This window comes from Rhipicephalus microplus, chromosome 10, assembly GCF_043290135.1.
Source record: "Rhipicephalus microplus isolate Deutch F79 chromosome 10, USDA_Rmic, whole genome shotgun sequence".
Taxonomy (NCBI): Eukaryota; Metazoa; Arthropoda; class Arachnida; order Ixodida; family Ixodidae; genus Rhipicephalus; species Rhipicephalus microplus.
The window spans coordinates 63,755,620-63,772,055 of NC_134709.1; the positions used below are offsets into that span (position 1 = coordinate 63,755,620).

At 45.7% G+C, this 16,436-nt stretch overlaps 1 protein-coding gene across 2 annotated transcripts in view; it reads right to left on the reverse strand.

Annotated features, from left to right (window-relative positions):
• The window catches only part of LOC119181638 (pikachurin), a 173,252-nt gene that overhangs the window by 22,963 nt on the left and 133,853 nt on the right, over positions 1-16,436 (reverse strand). For both annotated transcript variants that reach the window (XM_075875762.1, XM_075875761.1), the window contains exons 7-10: positions 13,490-13,634; positions 11,483-11,675; positions 4,074-4,199; positions 2,180-2,417 (exon numbers count right to left, since the gene is read on the reverse strand). In XM_075875762.1, coding sequence (XP_075731877.1) covers positions 2,180-2,417; positions 4,074-4,199; positions 11,483-11,675; positions 13,490-13,634 — 702 coding nt within the window. The remainder of the gene's footprint in view (positions 1-2,179; positions 2,418-4,073; positions 4,200-11,482; positions 11,676-13,489; positions 13,635-16,436) is intronic.

Consider the following 16,436-nt stretch of genomic DNA (forward strand, 5'->3'; position numbering starts at 1 on the left):
ATATCACTCATGTGGTTTAACGTACTTGGACGAGCATAAGGCACGTGGCGATGGCTACCAACCACCGTAGTGGTCGCGTACTAGCCAAATCTTTGATAACGGAACCTCATACCTGTAGGGCGCCGAGCCCTCGAAGTCTTCGCCCGGCGTCTTGTTGGCACACCGCGAAGCGGATCGTCTCATTCTTGACATCTGCCCACAATCTACTCAACATAGAAATAGCTCCGAGCAAGTCGATCTTAAGCTCCCTGCCGACACGAAGGTTCTACAGCAGCCTCTCCACCAGGCGCTTACGATAGCCGGCTTTCATTGCGCGTTTAACGCCTTGACCCAGTGGTTTCAGTACAGACGTAGTGTTCGGGGGCAAAAAAAAAAACGCAGCTCCATGTTCCTGAAGGTCGTACTACAGTGGTGCGATGAACAATTCTCCACGAGCAGGCACACCTTGCGATTTTTGCCCACCAAATCATCATTCCACGACGATAGCCATCTGCTGAAAAGCTCCCCGGTCATTCACGCGTTTAAGTTTGCTCGGTAGGTAACTGGAAGCGACAGCGCATTTCGAAAACACCGCGATGCCGTGCTTTTCCCGATATCCAGAGGTCAAAGCTTTTTCGATCCGTCTAAATTAGCTGCCAACAGCACGGACACACGAGCTTTGTTTGCCTTGCCGCCGCTTGTCTTGTCGCCACGACACGAAAGTGTCTTGTTTGGCAACATTTGCCAAAATAGAGCGGTTTCATCCGCATTGAAGATATCTTGGGCTCTATATCTTGCTGCGGTATCTCGCCAGTTTTCCTCGAGCCATTTTTCTACGCTGTCCAGGTCCGCCGCTCTGCTTTCACCTGTAACAGCTTTGCCAACGATGTCGTGCCGTTCTTTGAACCACTTAAGTCAGCCTGAGCCGCCTCGGAAATCATTCCTACCAAGCAGAAAAGCAAGTTTCTTGGCTTTCTGCTTGATCATAGGGCCGGACATTGGGATGTTTCGTGACCGAACGTCCACAAACCACTTGTAAATGGCCGCTTCAACATCTTCGTACACAACAGCGTGCACACGTCGGGCGCCACGGGCACCTGGCCTTTTGTCCCACTTGGCCCTGATGTCTGCCTTGTTCTTCAGGATAGTACTCAAGGTGCTCCTCGGAATTTCGTACGCGGCGGCGACGTCGGACTTCTTTTCACCGCGCTCAACCCGATTGATGATTTCGAGTTTCGCGGCGAACGGCAAATTTTGCCTCTGCACAAGCCCTGATGACAGCGCGCCAATACAGTTCACAGAGCACCAACAGGCAACACCACGGACCACGCTGAATCTGCAGCAGCGGGCACGCAAGCATGAAGAAAAAATGGCGCTCACTTCTACCGCCTCCAAGAAAGCACGACGGCCTCTGATTGGCTGTAAGCGTTGCGAGCGGGCCAGGATCATTTCTTGGAGGGGGGTGTTCGCCCGCGCACAACCGGGTCTAACCAACTTTTTCTAGGGTGGCGCCGGCAGTTTTCCCCGCCACCGCGAGGGAAAGCCAACTTGCTGGGGCACTTTTGAGGCACATGGAGTTGGATATATCAGTTGGCGTTGCTATTTTTGTTCGATAAAACAGTAACTTTTGCTATATATTCTCAATGTAAACTTACCGTGTTTAAGAATTGTTCGATATACGGGATAATTTGATATAAACGGGTTCGATATAGTCGGGCTCGACTGTAGCATAAAATGTATGAAAACAAAAACTAAAGCAAGCACGTGAATACAACTCACTCAAAGAAAATCGTAAAGAAAAGACACAATGTATGGGCATAATAAAGTTTAGGTAACCAGATTACAAGTGTTAATTAAAAAATTTCTAAACGGTGTTTTAATGGTGGGTGCACTTATGGCATGCCATTTTACAATCATTCGTCGAAACCGAAAAAACTTCAAAACATTTTAGTTGACTGATGTAGACCGATTGCGAACATTGCAGCATTGCCTTTATTTCACAGTGAGTGCATGAATTGCGAATATTGCAAGCATTGCAGTGGGACATTTTCATTTAGAAACGTGAAATGTCCTCTCATCTACTTCACTAAAGCATTTGAATGTGGTTGTTTCTTCCTGAGTTAAGTTTCATTGATTTTCATCTGGTCCTTTTGACTGCGTTGACTTAATATTAGGCCCACCAAGGTTTTCGCAACTTTACCTGAGTACTGCTGTGCCGGTAGAGAGGTCGAAACGGAACTCCACGTGACCGTCGGCCATTTGGAGCGACGCGAAATCTCCCGTGCCGTCCATCTTGGCTCCGTTGTAGAAGAAGACGCCGTGCGGTGACAGAGGCTTCATGACCAGCTGGACATCCAGGAATGACAGATGGTCATTGCCCAGTCCGGGAAACCGGAGGTAGGACGACCCATTAAAAGATGGCACCACGATCTCCACAGCTGCATGAATAAAAGAGCACACTTACCCCCCTATATCTCCACTTTTCGGGCAAGACATTAGTACAGCCCATATGTTATTCCTTCTCCCTTCCCGTACATTTACTCACGTACATACTGTGACCTCATTAGTCCCCATTGCTCATTATGCGGAGAAACAGCCACCCTCTTCCACACTCTCTGGAACTGCAGGAAAGATCATTCTCTACCCAATCTCTTGGTCACTTCCTCACTTGTTGAGCAAAATAATGATGTCTAACAGCCCGGTGGACAGCATCGCGCCATGAACGAGCCCCAGAGGTGGCTTACAAGCACAGTTCGGCCGAATATATTGCCTTATAGATGACATTAGGTTTCATGAATGTTTTTTTTTCTTCTTCTTTTGGGATGTGATTCTGACTAAGCTTTTGTGGAATTGTGCAGGCATACATTTAAGCCAGCTTCGCCACCTCTGGTCAATAGGCCTCAGGACTGGCCGACCATCCGATATTGATTACTGAGTTCAAGAACCATCCTACCTTCTACTTTCCTCAGTTCAACTTCACACATACAGAAAATGTACATGTGTATTCCTACACCACGCATTGCTACACCTAAAAGCAGGCTTAGCAGAGAAGAACTGAGGGGCCAGCGTTAAGAAGCATGGCCTAAAAACTCTTAAAAACTTAAAGCCACACTAATAAATAACAGTTATGTAGCTTGTATTATTTTACTATACTACCCTTCCACAACACTCGGGAAGTGAGTTCGACCGATAACAAGTAGAAGTTTACTTATTTTATCCCTTTGTGTTTACTGCTAGCCCACTGAGACTATTACAGGAGTAGGATAAACAAATATACAAATATTTATAGGCCATCTCTGTTCAATTCTTTGAATGGTAGGGATCAGATCTTTTGATTTATTAGGTTCCGGGTTTCAATTTTAATGGGAAAGTCATTTATGTAAAGGGGTCAGTGCCATTGAAAAATGTTTACAATGATAATCGTTTTTACACCTCTTTAACAATGATAATCTGACTACCTAAGTGATCAACACAAGTGGACTTTAACTAACTCCGTCCTGCGCAAGCCAATTCCACCTTATTTTTAAATGAGGCTGTTCCCTGCTACCAAATTACCTGAGGGCAAATGTCCTATAAAGTGACTATGTACTTTGGCCTGTTGAGCACTAGGCCAGCAGTGCACTTGTACTTACTTTAGCAGTAGGTACCCGGTGACTGCACTTCTCTGTCTCCCACAGCAGCGACGCATGCTTCACTACTTCACTAAGCCTGTGGTAGATTAAGGTGTGCCCAGTGGCCTTTACAGAAAATTACGGGGCCACCTTCTCCGATTAGTACCCAAGAACAACAGATTGCCAGACCGGTGTATTCTCCACTTTGAAAAAAAAACAGTGAGTTCGGCACTAGGAATCGAACCCGGTACCTACCCCACTAGCAACGAGCACTCTACCAAGTAGCCATCGCTGTGGGTATTTTATGGCTGCAGCGTTCCTAATTTAAATCCCCCTGCTTAACCTTCTGCTAGTTTCAGCACGTTTTTATCCACCGCTGTATGACATCTCCTATTCATTAAGCACGACGAAATTGCAAATGATGAAGGGTAAGAAATGATGGCCGAAACTGTTGCATGATAGAGTACCAGTGTCTATACTCACGTGTTTCACATGAGGCTCCCGCGAAGCCCAAGGCACAGAGGCATACACCCTGTTCCACTCCATTGGCGATGCACTGGCCGCCGTTTTGACAGCTCACTCCACTGCATCCGTCACCGCCACATTCATCTGCAATGGGCAAGCAGGCGAAACTCATTCGACCTAGTGGCTTATAGTAACCAGTAAGGTAATGTGATTAGGTGCCGCCACTGCCTTCTCTGAAGGACATAGTCAAAGACAGAGAAGGAAAAAAAAACAGCAGCAAGAAGAAAATTAACCAGACAGGCACCCAATTTGCTACCTATAGAGGGGTAATAGTGGTAGGCTCATGGAAAAATAAATAATGAGCATTGACTCCAAGCATAGAAAAGGTCAAACTGCGAAATCCGTTAACCTCATTTGGAGGTATGCAATCGCAACGACAACGCAGCCTGAGCAAAACAAAAATACCTTCAAAATGTACCACGATACTGCAGAAGATACTCGGGCACAAAGTAATTGGGATGCTGATACAAAATACGATCTAAAATATATTAGCTACATTATATATACGTATAACCCACGCACGCGTGTATACGGAGAAATATTTGCTTCAATATTTGTTACTGTGAATATTTTTATATGAATGAACTGTGTGACAGTATCTCAAAAGTTCTGTATTTCTCGCTCGAAGTATATTTGTGTTATTTCGAATCAGCTTATTGGGGTCACTTCATGTGCTTAATGTGCAGAACCCTTTAAACACTGCGTTTTCTGCTGCTTTTGCTTGTCGTGTCAGTAAGTGACGGGAGCCACTGCTCTTCTTACTTATCAGTTTGTCAACTGTCAATAAATTACAAAAAATGTAATGAGTAGCCTCCAAACAATTTTTTGAAAGCCTCTGCAGTGTTATCTTGTCCGTAAATGTCTTACGCTTCCGCAACACTGAAGCATCGGACAGGAGTGTAGAAGCAAGAACACAGGCGGCTACAACTTTCGTGATGCATCGTGTATAGTCAATAGACATAATGCTGCAATTAATTTGCCCAATCTACTTATCTGCTAGCGTAAACAGTTCATGGACGACAATCTCACGAACGGGTAATCATTTCGCAACTTTGTGCTGCCTAGAAACCTCTATTTTCACAAGTATCACAGGCAACCACCACTGTACACACTTTTTCCCTTAGAGGTCAGCTGACATAACAATTTGTACCAGAAAAATTTAAGAAAGCGTAAAACGAATAAAATAAAATTATCCAAATAAAATAGAACAACCATTCCGTACTGCACAGTCAAAGCGACTAAGTATAAAAACATAACACACCCTGCAAATTTTATTACTAACATAATTAAGCATGAAGCATCGTCAAATCGTTTTTAAGGTAAGGCCAAAAAAATTCAGTGCCTGTGGAAAATAGCCTAAAACAGCTCCTTGGGACGCTTCCTGGCGAAATGGAGCATTTGCTTGGGAATGTTTCTCAAAAACCCTCAATAACATATTCATGATGGCTTGTCATAATTTCCCTTATTTGATTGCAAACTGAATTCCGCTATTTTACCAACTCGTAAGCAGAATTTTAGGGCCGAAGCTCCTTAAGGCTGGGGTCTGTACAGCCGTCAGCACCTTTAACACGAACACTTTGACGTGTGGCCAGGGCTAGTTTTATTGATGCCATCTGCGAAGTGCTCGGCGCTTTTGCCAAGGTAATACTTCGGTAGGCTTGGATGGTATGTCGCCATGTATGGTTAGCACCTTGGCAACAGAACCCAAACGTATGTGGTGTCAGCGTCAATAAAACTGCTGCAGGACACACGGCGGAGCGTTCGTTTTAAAGGTGTTGACGGCTGTACATCCTCCGATGTATTAAGTAGTAGTAAGTAACCACCAGTGGCACATAGCCGCTCTAGAGCGGCTATGTGTCACAGGGGATGCGAGATGCGTGATGGCGGTACTTGAGGTGTGCACTATATAGACGCACTGACGGACGCCTGGACGGATGGACGGATGGATGCACGAACGTACGCACAGACGGAAAGACGGATGGACGGACTCGCGAACGGACGCATGGATGGTCGCGCGGATGGACGGAAGTAAGAATGAACGAACGGACAGAAGCACGGATGGGCTGACGGATGCTTCGCCCCTCTCATCATCATTCACTCCGTAGATACGCTGGGATTTTTTTGCTATACAGGGTGCTCATATACAGGGTTTTCAGCTTAGCACCGAGTAGTAAAAAAATAAACACAGCTGCTACGCGTCTCCACGCAGCGCAGTATTGCTCTGAGCCATATAGAGCACGTAAGAGTATTTTTAGGGGCGAAGCTCATTATGGAGTGGCTTGTGCATCCCCTGTTGTGGTTGTGCGTAACATGGGGCACATAACCGAACCAGTGGCACGTACCCGCCCTCGGGCACATATCCGCTTCTCCACATGTTACGAAAAACGTAGCACGGCGTCGGTGTCACGCTCTTGGTGTTAACAATGCGCTGACAGCAGCAATGTGGTACCTACTCTAGTTTATTCCTTGGATTGTCCGCTGGATGGCGGTACTTGTATATGAAAAATATATGACAAAAAGAAGCGAGATGGCATTACTTGAAGTGTTCACTAGATGGACCGACGCACAGACAGACAGACAGACAGACAGACAGACAGACAGACAGACAGACGGACGGACGGACGGACGGACGGACGGACGGGCGGACGAACGAGCGCACGCACGCACCGACGGATGCCCGAATGGACGGACGCATGGACGCACGGACGGATTGACAGGTGCTTCGCTGAACTCAGCATCATTCATTTCGTGGATATGGATGGATGGATGGATGGATGAATGGATGGATGAACTTTATTTGGTTCATCGGAACCTGTTTTATCACTTTGCGGGCCGCTCCAACGTCGGAACAGAAAGACCAAGTCTCTCTGCTGCGTCGCGGGTCCGGTGGACTGCCCATAGCTGTTGTTCAAGTCCGGAACTTGCAGTAGCACCCTCCCAATTGGATGGCATGATGTCTGCCCCACAGCGTAACGCGGGGCACCGCCAGAGCATATGTTTCAAGGTAGCTATAACGTAGCAGTAGGGAGATGAATTAGTTCGTTGTATTTCGGGGTAAATTTTGTTCAATAGCGCGAGATTAAGGTACACCCCGACCTGAAGAAGCCTGAGTGTCAGAGCCCGAGGTCTGCTGAGTTTTCTGTGCGGTGGAGGGTATTGTATCCGATTCATGTAAAAAAATGTTTTGTCAATTCATTAAACGAGATGGGAGGGTCACGGTTCTCCAAGACATCAGCACCGCGCCAGGTTTACTAGTCTTCGCGCAGCTATGTGGGCTGACTCGTTGAGATTGGGCGGGGCTCCCTCAATGCGTCCCATATGAGCTGGGAACCAAACAAGATTGTGTGGCTCGATGTCTTTGTCCCGTGTCCCGAAGAATTCCCAAAGCTAGTTCTGATATTGTTCCCGTGGCAAATGCCCAGACCGCTGATTTCGAGTCGCTGTAAATTGTAGACCTCCTGTCATCCAGCAAGGCCAACGCAATCGCCACTTGCTCTGCTATTTCAGCCACCGTCGTCTAGACGGTTGTCGAGTTCGTGATACCAACCTTGTGGTTGATGATCACTGCCGCATACGCCTTCCCCTCGGGATATCGGGGCGCTTCGACGAAGGAGCAGTCCCCGGCATGTTCTTGAGCCCTTTGTAGTAGAGCCTTTGCCGTAGCCCATCTTCTACCCTTGTTATGCTGTTACTTTTTTACTCAGGCATACTTGGGAATTAGCAAAGATTGCTTAATGAAGTTTTAAAGAGTAATATAGAAAAATACAGCGAAAAAGTTGTAGCCCTTGTTCAGAAGCAGCACTATTTTTTGTTAATTATGTGTGCATGTTTTCGCCATGGTTAAGTACTGTCGTTGTTGTACTAGCCATAAGTCATTTCTCACAGGTTAAATTCCCTCAACTTTTTTTGGAATTGACATAAATTTCTTCCAGCATTACACTCAATTTGGCCAGTGTGCATCAGTGACAACAGTACTATTTTATGTTATCTTTACTGAGCAACAAACATGACTAAGTGAAGTCAGTCAACTTATTCTATTGCAAGGGTGAAACGAAACTGAGCTTACACATTGACAGATTTTCATACATTCACTTGATGGTCATGATACACAACAATATGTCATACATAACAATTACGCAACGGGCCTAAACGCTCTCGTTTCCGAAATAGATGACCTGAAATCCGTTCTCCTGTAGTTTACGAGCAAACTCAGTTAATGGGTGCCTTTTGCAATGTTGCAGTCACTTCAGTGTTGGACGTTGTGCGACGTTGTCTTCAGCGGGCCAAGTCATTGCCTTCAGTGGCCATCCCATTCATACTGAAGGCTTTCAGGACTCGTAGGGTCTCGAAAACATCTTGCGCTATCTCAGCAACAGCACACGTGAGCTTCACTGAACGATGACGGCGCAAAAATTGACAGTCTTGGCGTCATGATGATCTCATGACACATTATGTTTGCTCGGTAAAACACCGGAGAATTACAGAGACATTGTAGTGGTGAAGGAGCAAGGTAATGGCCACTTGGACCAGTGGGAAAGTGAGTTTATTCACGACGTCTGGTAGCAGGCACACAGGCAGTACAGCGAAAAACGGGCTCAGCGTCCAGAACTCGCGCTTTGTTGCAAGAGTTGGTCCCACTCAATACCTAGCTCTTTCACCAGTACATCTAAAAGGAGGTTTTTGTTATCATGTCGTCTTAGGCAAATGTATATGAGAACACATTTCTTAGTCAGGCTACTCCAGGCAATCGGTGTTATTAATGTTGTCCGCGCACCGGCAGGTGTTATCTCTTCACTCTCACTCTCTCTCCCATAGCAACAGCTACGAGAGCACCCGCTTATCCTCGCCTCTCGCAACCAGAGCATGTGGTGGTGGTGGTGGTTGTGGTTAGAAGAAAGCGCCTAATTTCTGCATATCGGTTGGGAGCACGACAAAGCACCTACATGCAGTGCGAGCGAGTGTATGAGAGGGTAGGTGCCAGTGCTTCGCTGCTTCTTTTCTCACCGTTCACTCTCTATCCTTCCTGCGCCCCACTTTCCCGTTCGCTCGCGCCTCATTCTCGACAATTCGCTGGCTGGGCACCTCTCAAGAACATCGGTGTGCTCGAGACGCCGCTGTGAAATGCTAACGCCATGGAACGTTGTTTGTTTTGTTCACATATAGTATTAGTGGCGAAGCTCCTTATGGCGTGGCTTGTGCGTCCCTCGTAGTACGTAACCACCAGTGGCACATACCCGAAATAGGTATAACATTTGACCTCCAAGGTGGTGCCGGTGAGAGATCTCTTCTGTGCGTTGTTTAACAATAAAAAATAGTGCTCAATGTACATGCCAATGGCTGCTAATGGGGAATGAGAGGCAGGAGCATTCAGCTTTTAGTCAACGCGCACGCTGCGATCCCCATTAGCAGCCATTGGCATGTACATTGAGTACTATCGGACAAGAAAGGGTTGCTACATTATACTCGCTGGGTGTAACCTCCTTAGTTTTAGAAAGGTTTAGCGAGCGTTGAGCCACAGGGCCATGAATACAATGAACTAGTATATACCATGAATGAATTCGAGGTGGTTAAAGGGGGGAAGCAGATACGAAGCGCAAGCCGTGAGAAATTAAAAGCTGAATCCTTAAACGTAAACATTTTGACAGCAATCTGTCTGGCTGGGTAGAAAAGTTTAGAAAATTAAAATTGCTCCAGCCACAGTTCAAAAAGAGCCCGACGTTTCGAGACCGACTCGGTCCCTTCCTCAGGGGGTGACTGTCTTGGTCATGGAAGTGTCGTCGCGTCGTGCTCTCTCACCACGGCTCCGGCTTTCCCTTTCCACCACGTTTCGGAGACCGTGAACGTACACCGAAGGCATTGTTCCCAGCGAGCGGTTCACGTTGGCAGGCGTATGCTGAATGTGCCAAGACTCGAGCAAGAGCCTCTTTCCCAGATTCCGTTCTGTTTCAATAACAGAAGCGCCGTCTAAGAATCCTCCTGTGTCTCATTTCACATTAGCAGCCACTGGCATGTACATTGAGCACTATCTGACAGGAAAATGTTGCTACGTTATACTCGCTGGGCGTAACCTCCTTGGTTTTACAAAGGTTTAGCGGGCATTGGGCCGCAGTGCCATGAATACAGTGAACTAGTATATACCATGAACTCAAGGTGCTTGAAGGTGGGAAGTAGACCCGAAGCGCAAGCCGTAAGAAAGTGTGCGTGTGCCACCTCTCGTTTAGTCCTTGGAATGTCCACTGAATGGCGGTGCTTCTATATGGGGAATATATGATAAAAAGATGCGATAATGGTGAGACTTGGAGTGTTGAATAGGTGGACGAACGGACACACAGACAGATGCATGGATGGACGCATGAACGGACGCAGGGGCGGATGCATGAACGAATGCAGGGACGGGCGCACGAACAGACGCATGAACGGTCACACAGACGGACGCATGGACGGACGAATGCTTCGCCCCACTCTCCATCATTCACTCCGTGGATATGCTGCCATTTTTTTAACCGGAAACACATACCGCGTTTCTCGCGACAGAAAAATAGCGCCATTCGCCACTGTGTGGTGAATGGCGCTATTGGCTATACGGCGTTAAAAAAAAAGAAAACCCTATTCTTCTAACGCTGGGTTCTCACGTGCAAAACGGCGTTATGGGTGCTACGCGATTTATTCACATTTTCTTATGATTCCCATCGGGGACATGGGGCATTTTAGGGGCGAAGCTCCATAAGCCGTGGGTCGTGCATCCAAAATGTATGCAGTAGTAGTAGGAGGAGGAGGAGGAGTAGTAGTAGTAGGAGGAGGAGTAGTAGTAGTAGGAGGAGGAGGAGTAGTTTTTGGGGTAGTAGTTGTTGTCGTTGTAGTAGTAGTAGTAGTATTAGTAGTCGTCGTAGTAGTAGGTAGCCTCCTCTCGTTTAGCCCTTGGAGTGTACGCTGGATGGTGGTACTTCTATATGATGAAAAGATGCGAGATGGCCGTACTTGAAGTGTTCACTAGATAGACGGATGGATGGACATACAGACAGATGCACGGACGGGTGGATGAACGGACGCGTGGACCGACGCACCGACAGAGGCACGGACAAATGGATGGATGGACAGACGCACGCACGAATGCAGGGACGGGCGGCCGAACACACGGCCGAAACGCTGACGGACGCATGGGCGGATGCACGAACAGGCGTACAGACGGGCGGACGCGCGGACGAACGGAAGCAAGAACAGACGGAAATGTGGACGCACGCTTAGCCCCACTCATCAACATTCACTCCGTGGATATGCTGTGAACCTTTTTTTTCCGCTTCTCCGGGCTCACATCAACTGGAAACGTTAACCACCAGGAGCAAGAAAGCAATGAGGTAAACACATACCAACGTCGAGGCCTTCAATGGCGTCGCCTCGTAGCGACGTGGACCGGAAGTCGTAGCGGCGCCCGTTAATCTCCAGATGTCGAATGCAGCCCACTAATCCTTCCCTGACGCCCAGCCTTCCGGCAGCGAGGCTCGCGTTGGGAGACCCACCGAGGTAGACGTTCAGCCGCAGAGTTATCCTCGAGAACAGGCCCTGGCAACGCAAGAGAAACAACGTATACGTTATGGGGCTCACAGGTGTCAGTAAAGAGTGACACTAGAGAGAAAGAACGGTAAAAAAAAAGTCAGGAAGGTTAACCCGGGGAAGCCACCGATTTTCTAACAGTATTTGAGAGGGGGGAAAAGGGTGTAAAAGAGCAAAGGATAATGTAAGGCTTTGTGTTCCACAACCAATTAGAAGGCTTGAGAAATATCGACCACTTTGTGTTCTTGAAACGGTAACTGCGGCTATTATTCGATATTAACCTATTTCAATAAAACTTTAAACATGTGTTCTCGTCAGTACCGTGGTAATACCTGCCAAATTATACAAGCGTAAGTCATTTACAATTTTAGAAAACCAAATTTAAAATTTGGTAGCCAACTCGGGAATCCCACTTGCAAATGCAGGCCACTCCTTCTACGTGACGTAAGTGCTCACTCTTTTTTCAAAACCCCACTTTGCCCAGCAGACGGATGCAGCACGCGATTTTTTTTTTTGAAGCGACAATGATGCGAGCAGAGTTTAGTTTTGTCAGGTGCATACAGCGCCTTATTGGTAGTTGACATTGGGCCTTACACTAGCATGCACAATTCCGAGCAACTAAAAGATCGATTCGGGTCATGTCAAATGCTTTACGCGACGCTGGGTCGAAATCAAAAAGCGATGCTTCTACCCTAGGGTAGTAGCTGCAATTATCACTGAAGTTGTCACTGGTAAATTCAGATGAGCTGGCACAGCTATATTTCGCTTCGGCTGACATCCCCAGTTTGCTTATTGCGCGTCAAGAGGCACGCGAACTATTTTTATACCTAGGCCAGTCGTGGCGTTGTGTAGCCGATTTAGTAACCACATCAGATACCGATTTCGTGACGTCAACCGATACCCACCATGGATGACGGAGTAGCTCCCAGTTTTTTTTTTCTGCTTTGACTCGTTGTTCATAGCTTATATGTAATCATTGACGAGTGGCTGGGCAAAACAAACCACCCTAGCTGTTACAGAACTGTGAATACTATCTGAAAATGGCATTATCTCTTCATAGTAACGAATGCACTCGAGTTCCTTTTTAACGTGCAATGGCATCGCACAGAACAGGACACTCTAGCATTCTGCATCCCCCAAAATGTGTGTACAGGTATACTGGATATTGAGTTGAGGGCAAGTACATAGCAGGCGTTCAGTAGACAATTCAAGGTCATTGGTAAAACGCAAGCAGGGATTGTAAGGTTACTCCTAAAAAAATCACTACAGTTACATTACCAGGCACTCTTTTCTAACATTTAGAAAGATCTAAATAAACTACATTACAAAGTTCGTCTGGCTAAGACCAATGACAGTACATTACCATTTCTTTCAACATGTAAATAAATTGCTGTGACAAAAGTCAGCAAGCATGCAGCTATCGTCTAGCCCTCCTGTCTGTAGCTCCAATGAGTGTAATCTTCAAGTAATGTTTGTCGTTTCTTTAGGACGAGATGCTTGACACGTTGTTTGTGGGTCCATCTCGTTCCCAAATATCAGGTTTTGTACTCATTACCTTTTTTTGTTACGTTGTTTTCCTTAATTGGTACATTTGCCATGGCATAAGACAAGCGGACAAGCCATATCACTGTCAACAGTATCTTGGAAACCGACAAATAATTTTCTTGAATATACACACTTGAAATAATTTGTTACACTACAAAATTACCACGCCAAGTCACGAAGATAATTCATCACTCAAAAAAGCGAGAAAAACTAATTTCATTACCGCTAAGTCTACACGACAGCATACGGCGGGCAACACCATCCCTGGTTGTACTCACTTTGGAACGTCCTTGAACCTGGTGGCCGCTGTTCAGCTGCATCCAAGCGTCCCATCGGTCCCTGTACACTGTGAGCGTGTTCCAGGCGTTCAGCAGCACCGGCTGATCGCTGCGAAGTGTTCCAGGACCCATGCCACAGTCGAACCTGTTCACAAGCAAGCAGTAATGTTTCAGGGTATTGGGTAATTGATGAGCTCTTGATGTTCGAAGTCCCTACAAGGGACGTGAAAATTCCAGATATCCACATTCCCCTATCATGACACTTGTTGTGGAACGCCGCGATTATATAGGTAGCGCCACGAGAAAGATGCAGCCACCGGACACCCACCAAAACCTCTATTGACAACAATCAAATGCACAAACATTCGTGATGACGATAATGGGGAATGCACCCCTTAGCACTAGCTATTGAGACCGCAGCCCCGATCATTTTTCCTTTTTCATCATCTGATAATCTTCGACAACATCATCACTTGAACAATAATAAAGGTGTTGATCCTAGAAATGCAGTGACACCAAGCGACATGCAGAAAGCTTTGATAGGGGAGGTGATTCAAGTGACCGAGTGAGTAAAAACAATACACTTTGCCTGTTTTTTAGCCTTTTCTAAAAAGAATATGGAGATATATATTTATATTTATATTTATATTTATAGAAAAATATATATATACCGTATATATGCCTTTTTATGTATTTATTAGAGCGATAACAATTATATGGACACTCTCGGCTGAATTTTGCCGCCGGCATCGGCATCGCCATCATTCACTATAAATATATATATATATATATATATATATATATATATATATATATATATACACTGAGCCACGAGGGATCCCCTCCTTCAACGTTGAAACAGCAAGCTATTTATATCTACCATCTATGCTGGTGATGGCCATCCTGGGGCAAACACTGTGTTTTCAGCAATACCAACGAGATGGTGCAATGAGCGCACATTGCCAGATCGTCACGATGTGGCGACACGAGCTGATTCGTTAATTTCGCACGTGTACTTTGCCCTGTGATGGTGGGCGGGTAGACGTTCATGCGTGTGCGCGCTTATCTCGTGGGGGGAAGAATCATCCGCCTTGGGCTTTCACCAGAAAGATTCTGTTGAAGTTACTGGGTGCACAAAGGTCACTGCACTTGCTGCACAGTCTCCGGTTGCAAAAAGCGCACCCTTTTCAAACATAGGGAAGTAATAGCGGAGACACTTATTCACTTTCATCTATATTTGTCAGTACGTTTCGTGCGTAATTTGTGATTCAGCAACGTGGGGCACGTTTAAATGTGCTGGTCATTCTTCGCGTGATTTTCTCATTTGTTGCTATCGCATTCTTTGCTTCGCCTTTGCGGGAAAATTGTGATTCTTTATTTGTTTATGTGTTTATTTATTTATTTATTATTGCTTTTTATTTGGTAAATAATTTCATTGAGACCAGGTGCGTAGATATCCGACTATGTTCAATACCACTGAACATGAACATAAGCTTAACTAGAGAGAAAAATACCACCTCGCCCGGCCTTATGCTTCAAATCACCAATTGGTGACTCCAACTAAGCAATCGCCATCTATCAGCCGCGCCGGGAAATGGCGCTAACAAGGTCAACCTTGAAAGAAGATGTGTTGTCATGTTGCGCGCATTAAGAATTGGCGACCTAGTTCCTTTGTTTTCTCCATGCCGCACGCGCGAGCCTGTGAAATAAGAAAGTGATATGTCGAGAGACTACTGCAATGTGTCGTAATGCGTGACATCGTGGTAAAAAGATGGCAACGTATCGTTGAATTACTTCCCAAATGATGCCGATGACGCACGACGGTTAACAGTGCAAATCAAACTTACCTATTAGGAAGGAAGTGACCAACACTATGGTAGTTTGCTCCAATCAATTCGCTTGCGATGACTTATTATCTTCGGTGAGTGCACCGATATTTAGCGTGTGTGCATCGTTATCAATATTCGGGCTTCTATAAGCGTAAAGTCTCGTTATTATAAGCAAGCGCTTAACGAAATTTGTTGCATTACGTGTGTGAGTGCATTTTTTGCGTATGCTCGTTTTCTGCGTAAGTCGTCGTGCTATACCCAATCTACCACTCTATAATTATAAGCTGTGGTAATCCTTCCCCTCAAACTTTTTTTTGTTTTGTACGTTTTTACTATGCATGCACACAAACGCGCATGCGAAGGTCGCGTGTGCGTGTATGTTTGTTCGTGGGTTTATATCTCCTGTCCTTGCATTCGTAGCGTGGGTAATGTGCGCACATAAATATCCGCTTTAAATATCAACTACTGCCAACACGAACAAATGAATGGTCAGAAGAACACAACATTAATCATTAAAGATGATTAGAATCAACCACAAATCTATATGCATTACCCTTGACAAAGAACTTTATATTGCTTGGCAGCATAATGACTCACCTAGAAGGTCGTCAATGCTGAGAGACAATCGTAAATTTTTCTGCTCCAGTCAATGCTTTTTTTAGGACTCATTTAATCATAATTTTTTTAGAAATCATTGCATCAACCACAAATTTGTATGCATCACCTGTGGCAAATATAGTTACATTACATACCAGTGTATTCAGTGACCTCTGAAGGTGTTTAAAATGTTGACAGACTGCTGTCATTTCAAGGCTGAAGTCAATGTTTATTTTAGGAATCGCTTCATTAGCCACAATTCTGCATGCCTTACCTCATTCAAACATCTTTACATTGCTTATGATTTTTCATCTCAATGAACAGTGCAAGAAACTCGACTACGCACACAGAAAGAGTTGACTAGAAAAAGTACAGGGCTGGGTTGTACTGTCATGGATGTTCATAGTTATACGTATCTTAGAACCTCCTATTTGTCCACTCTATTCCCGTGTTGTGTAATATGCATATGTGGGCCACTCAGAGCTATGCATCAGCGTGCGATTAGGTAAGCACCACAATTC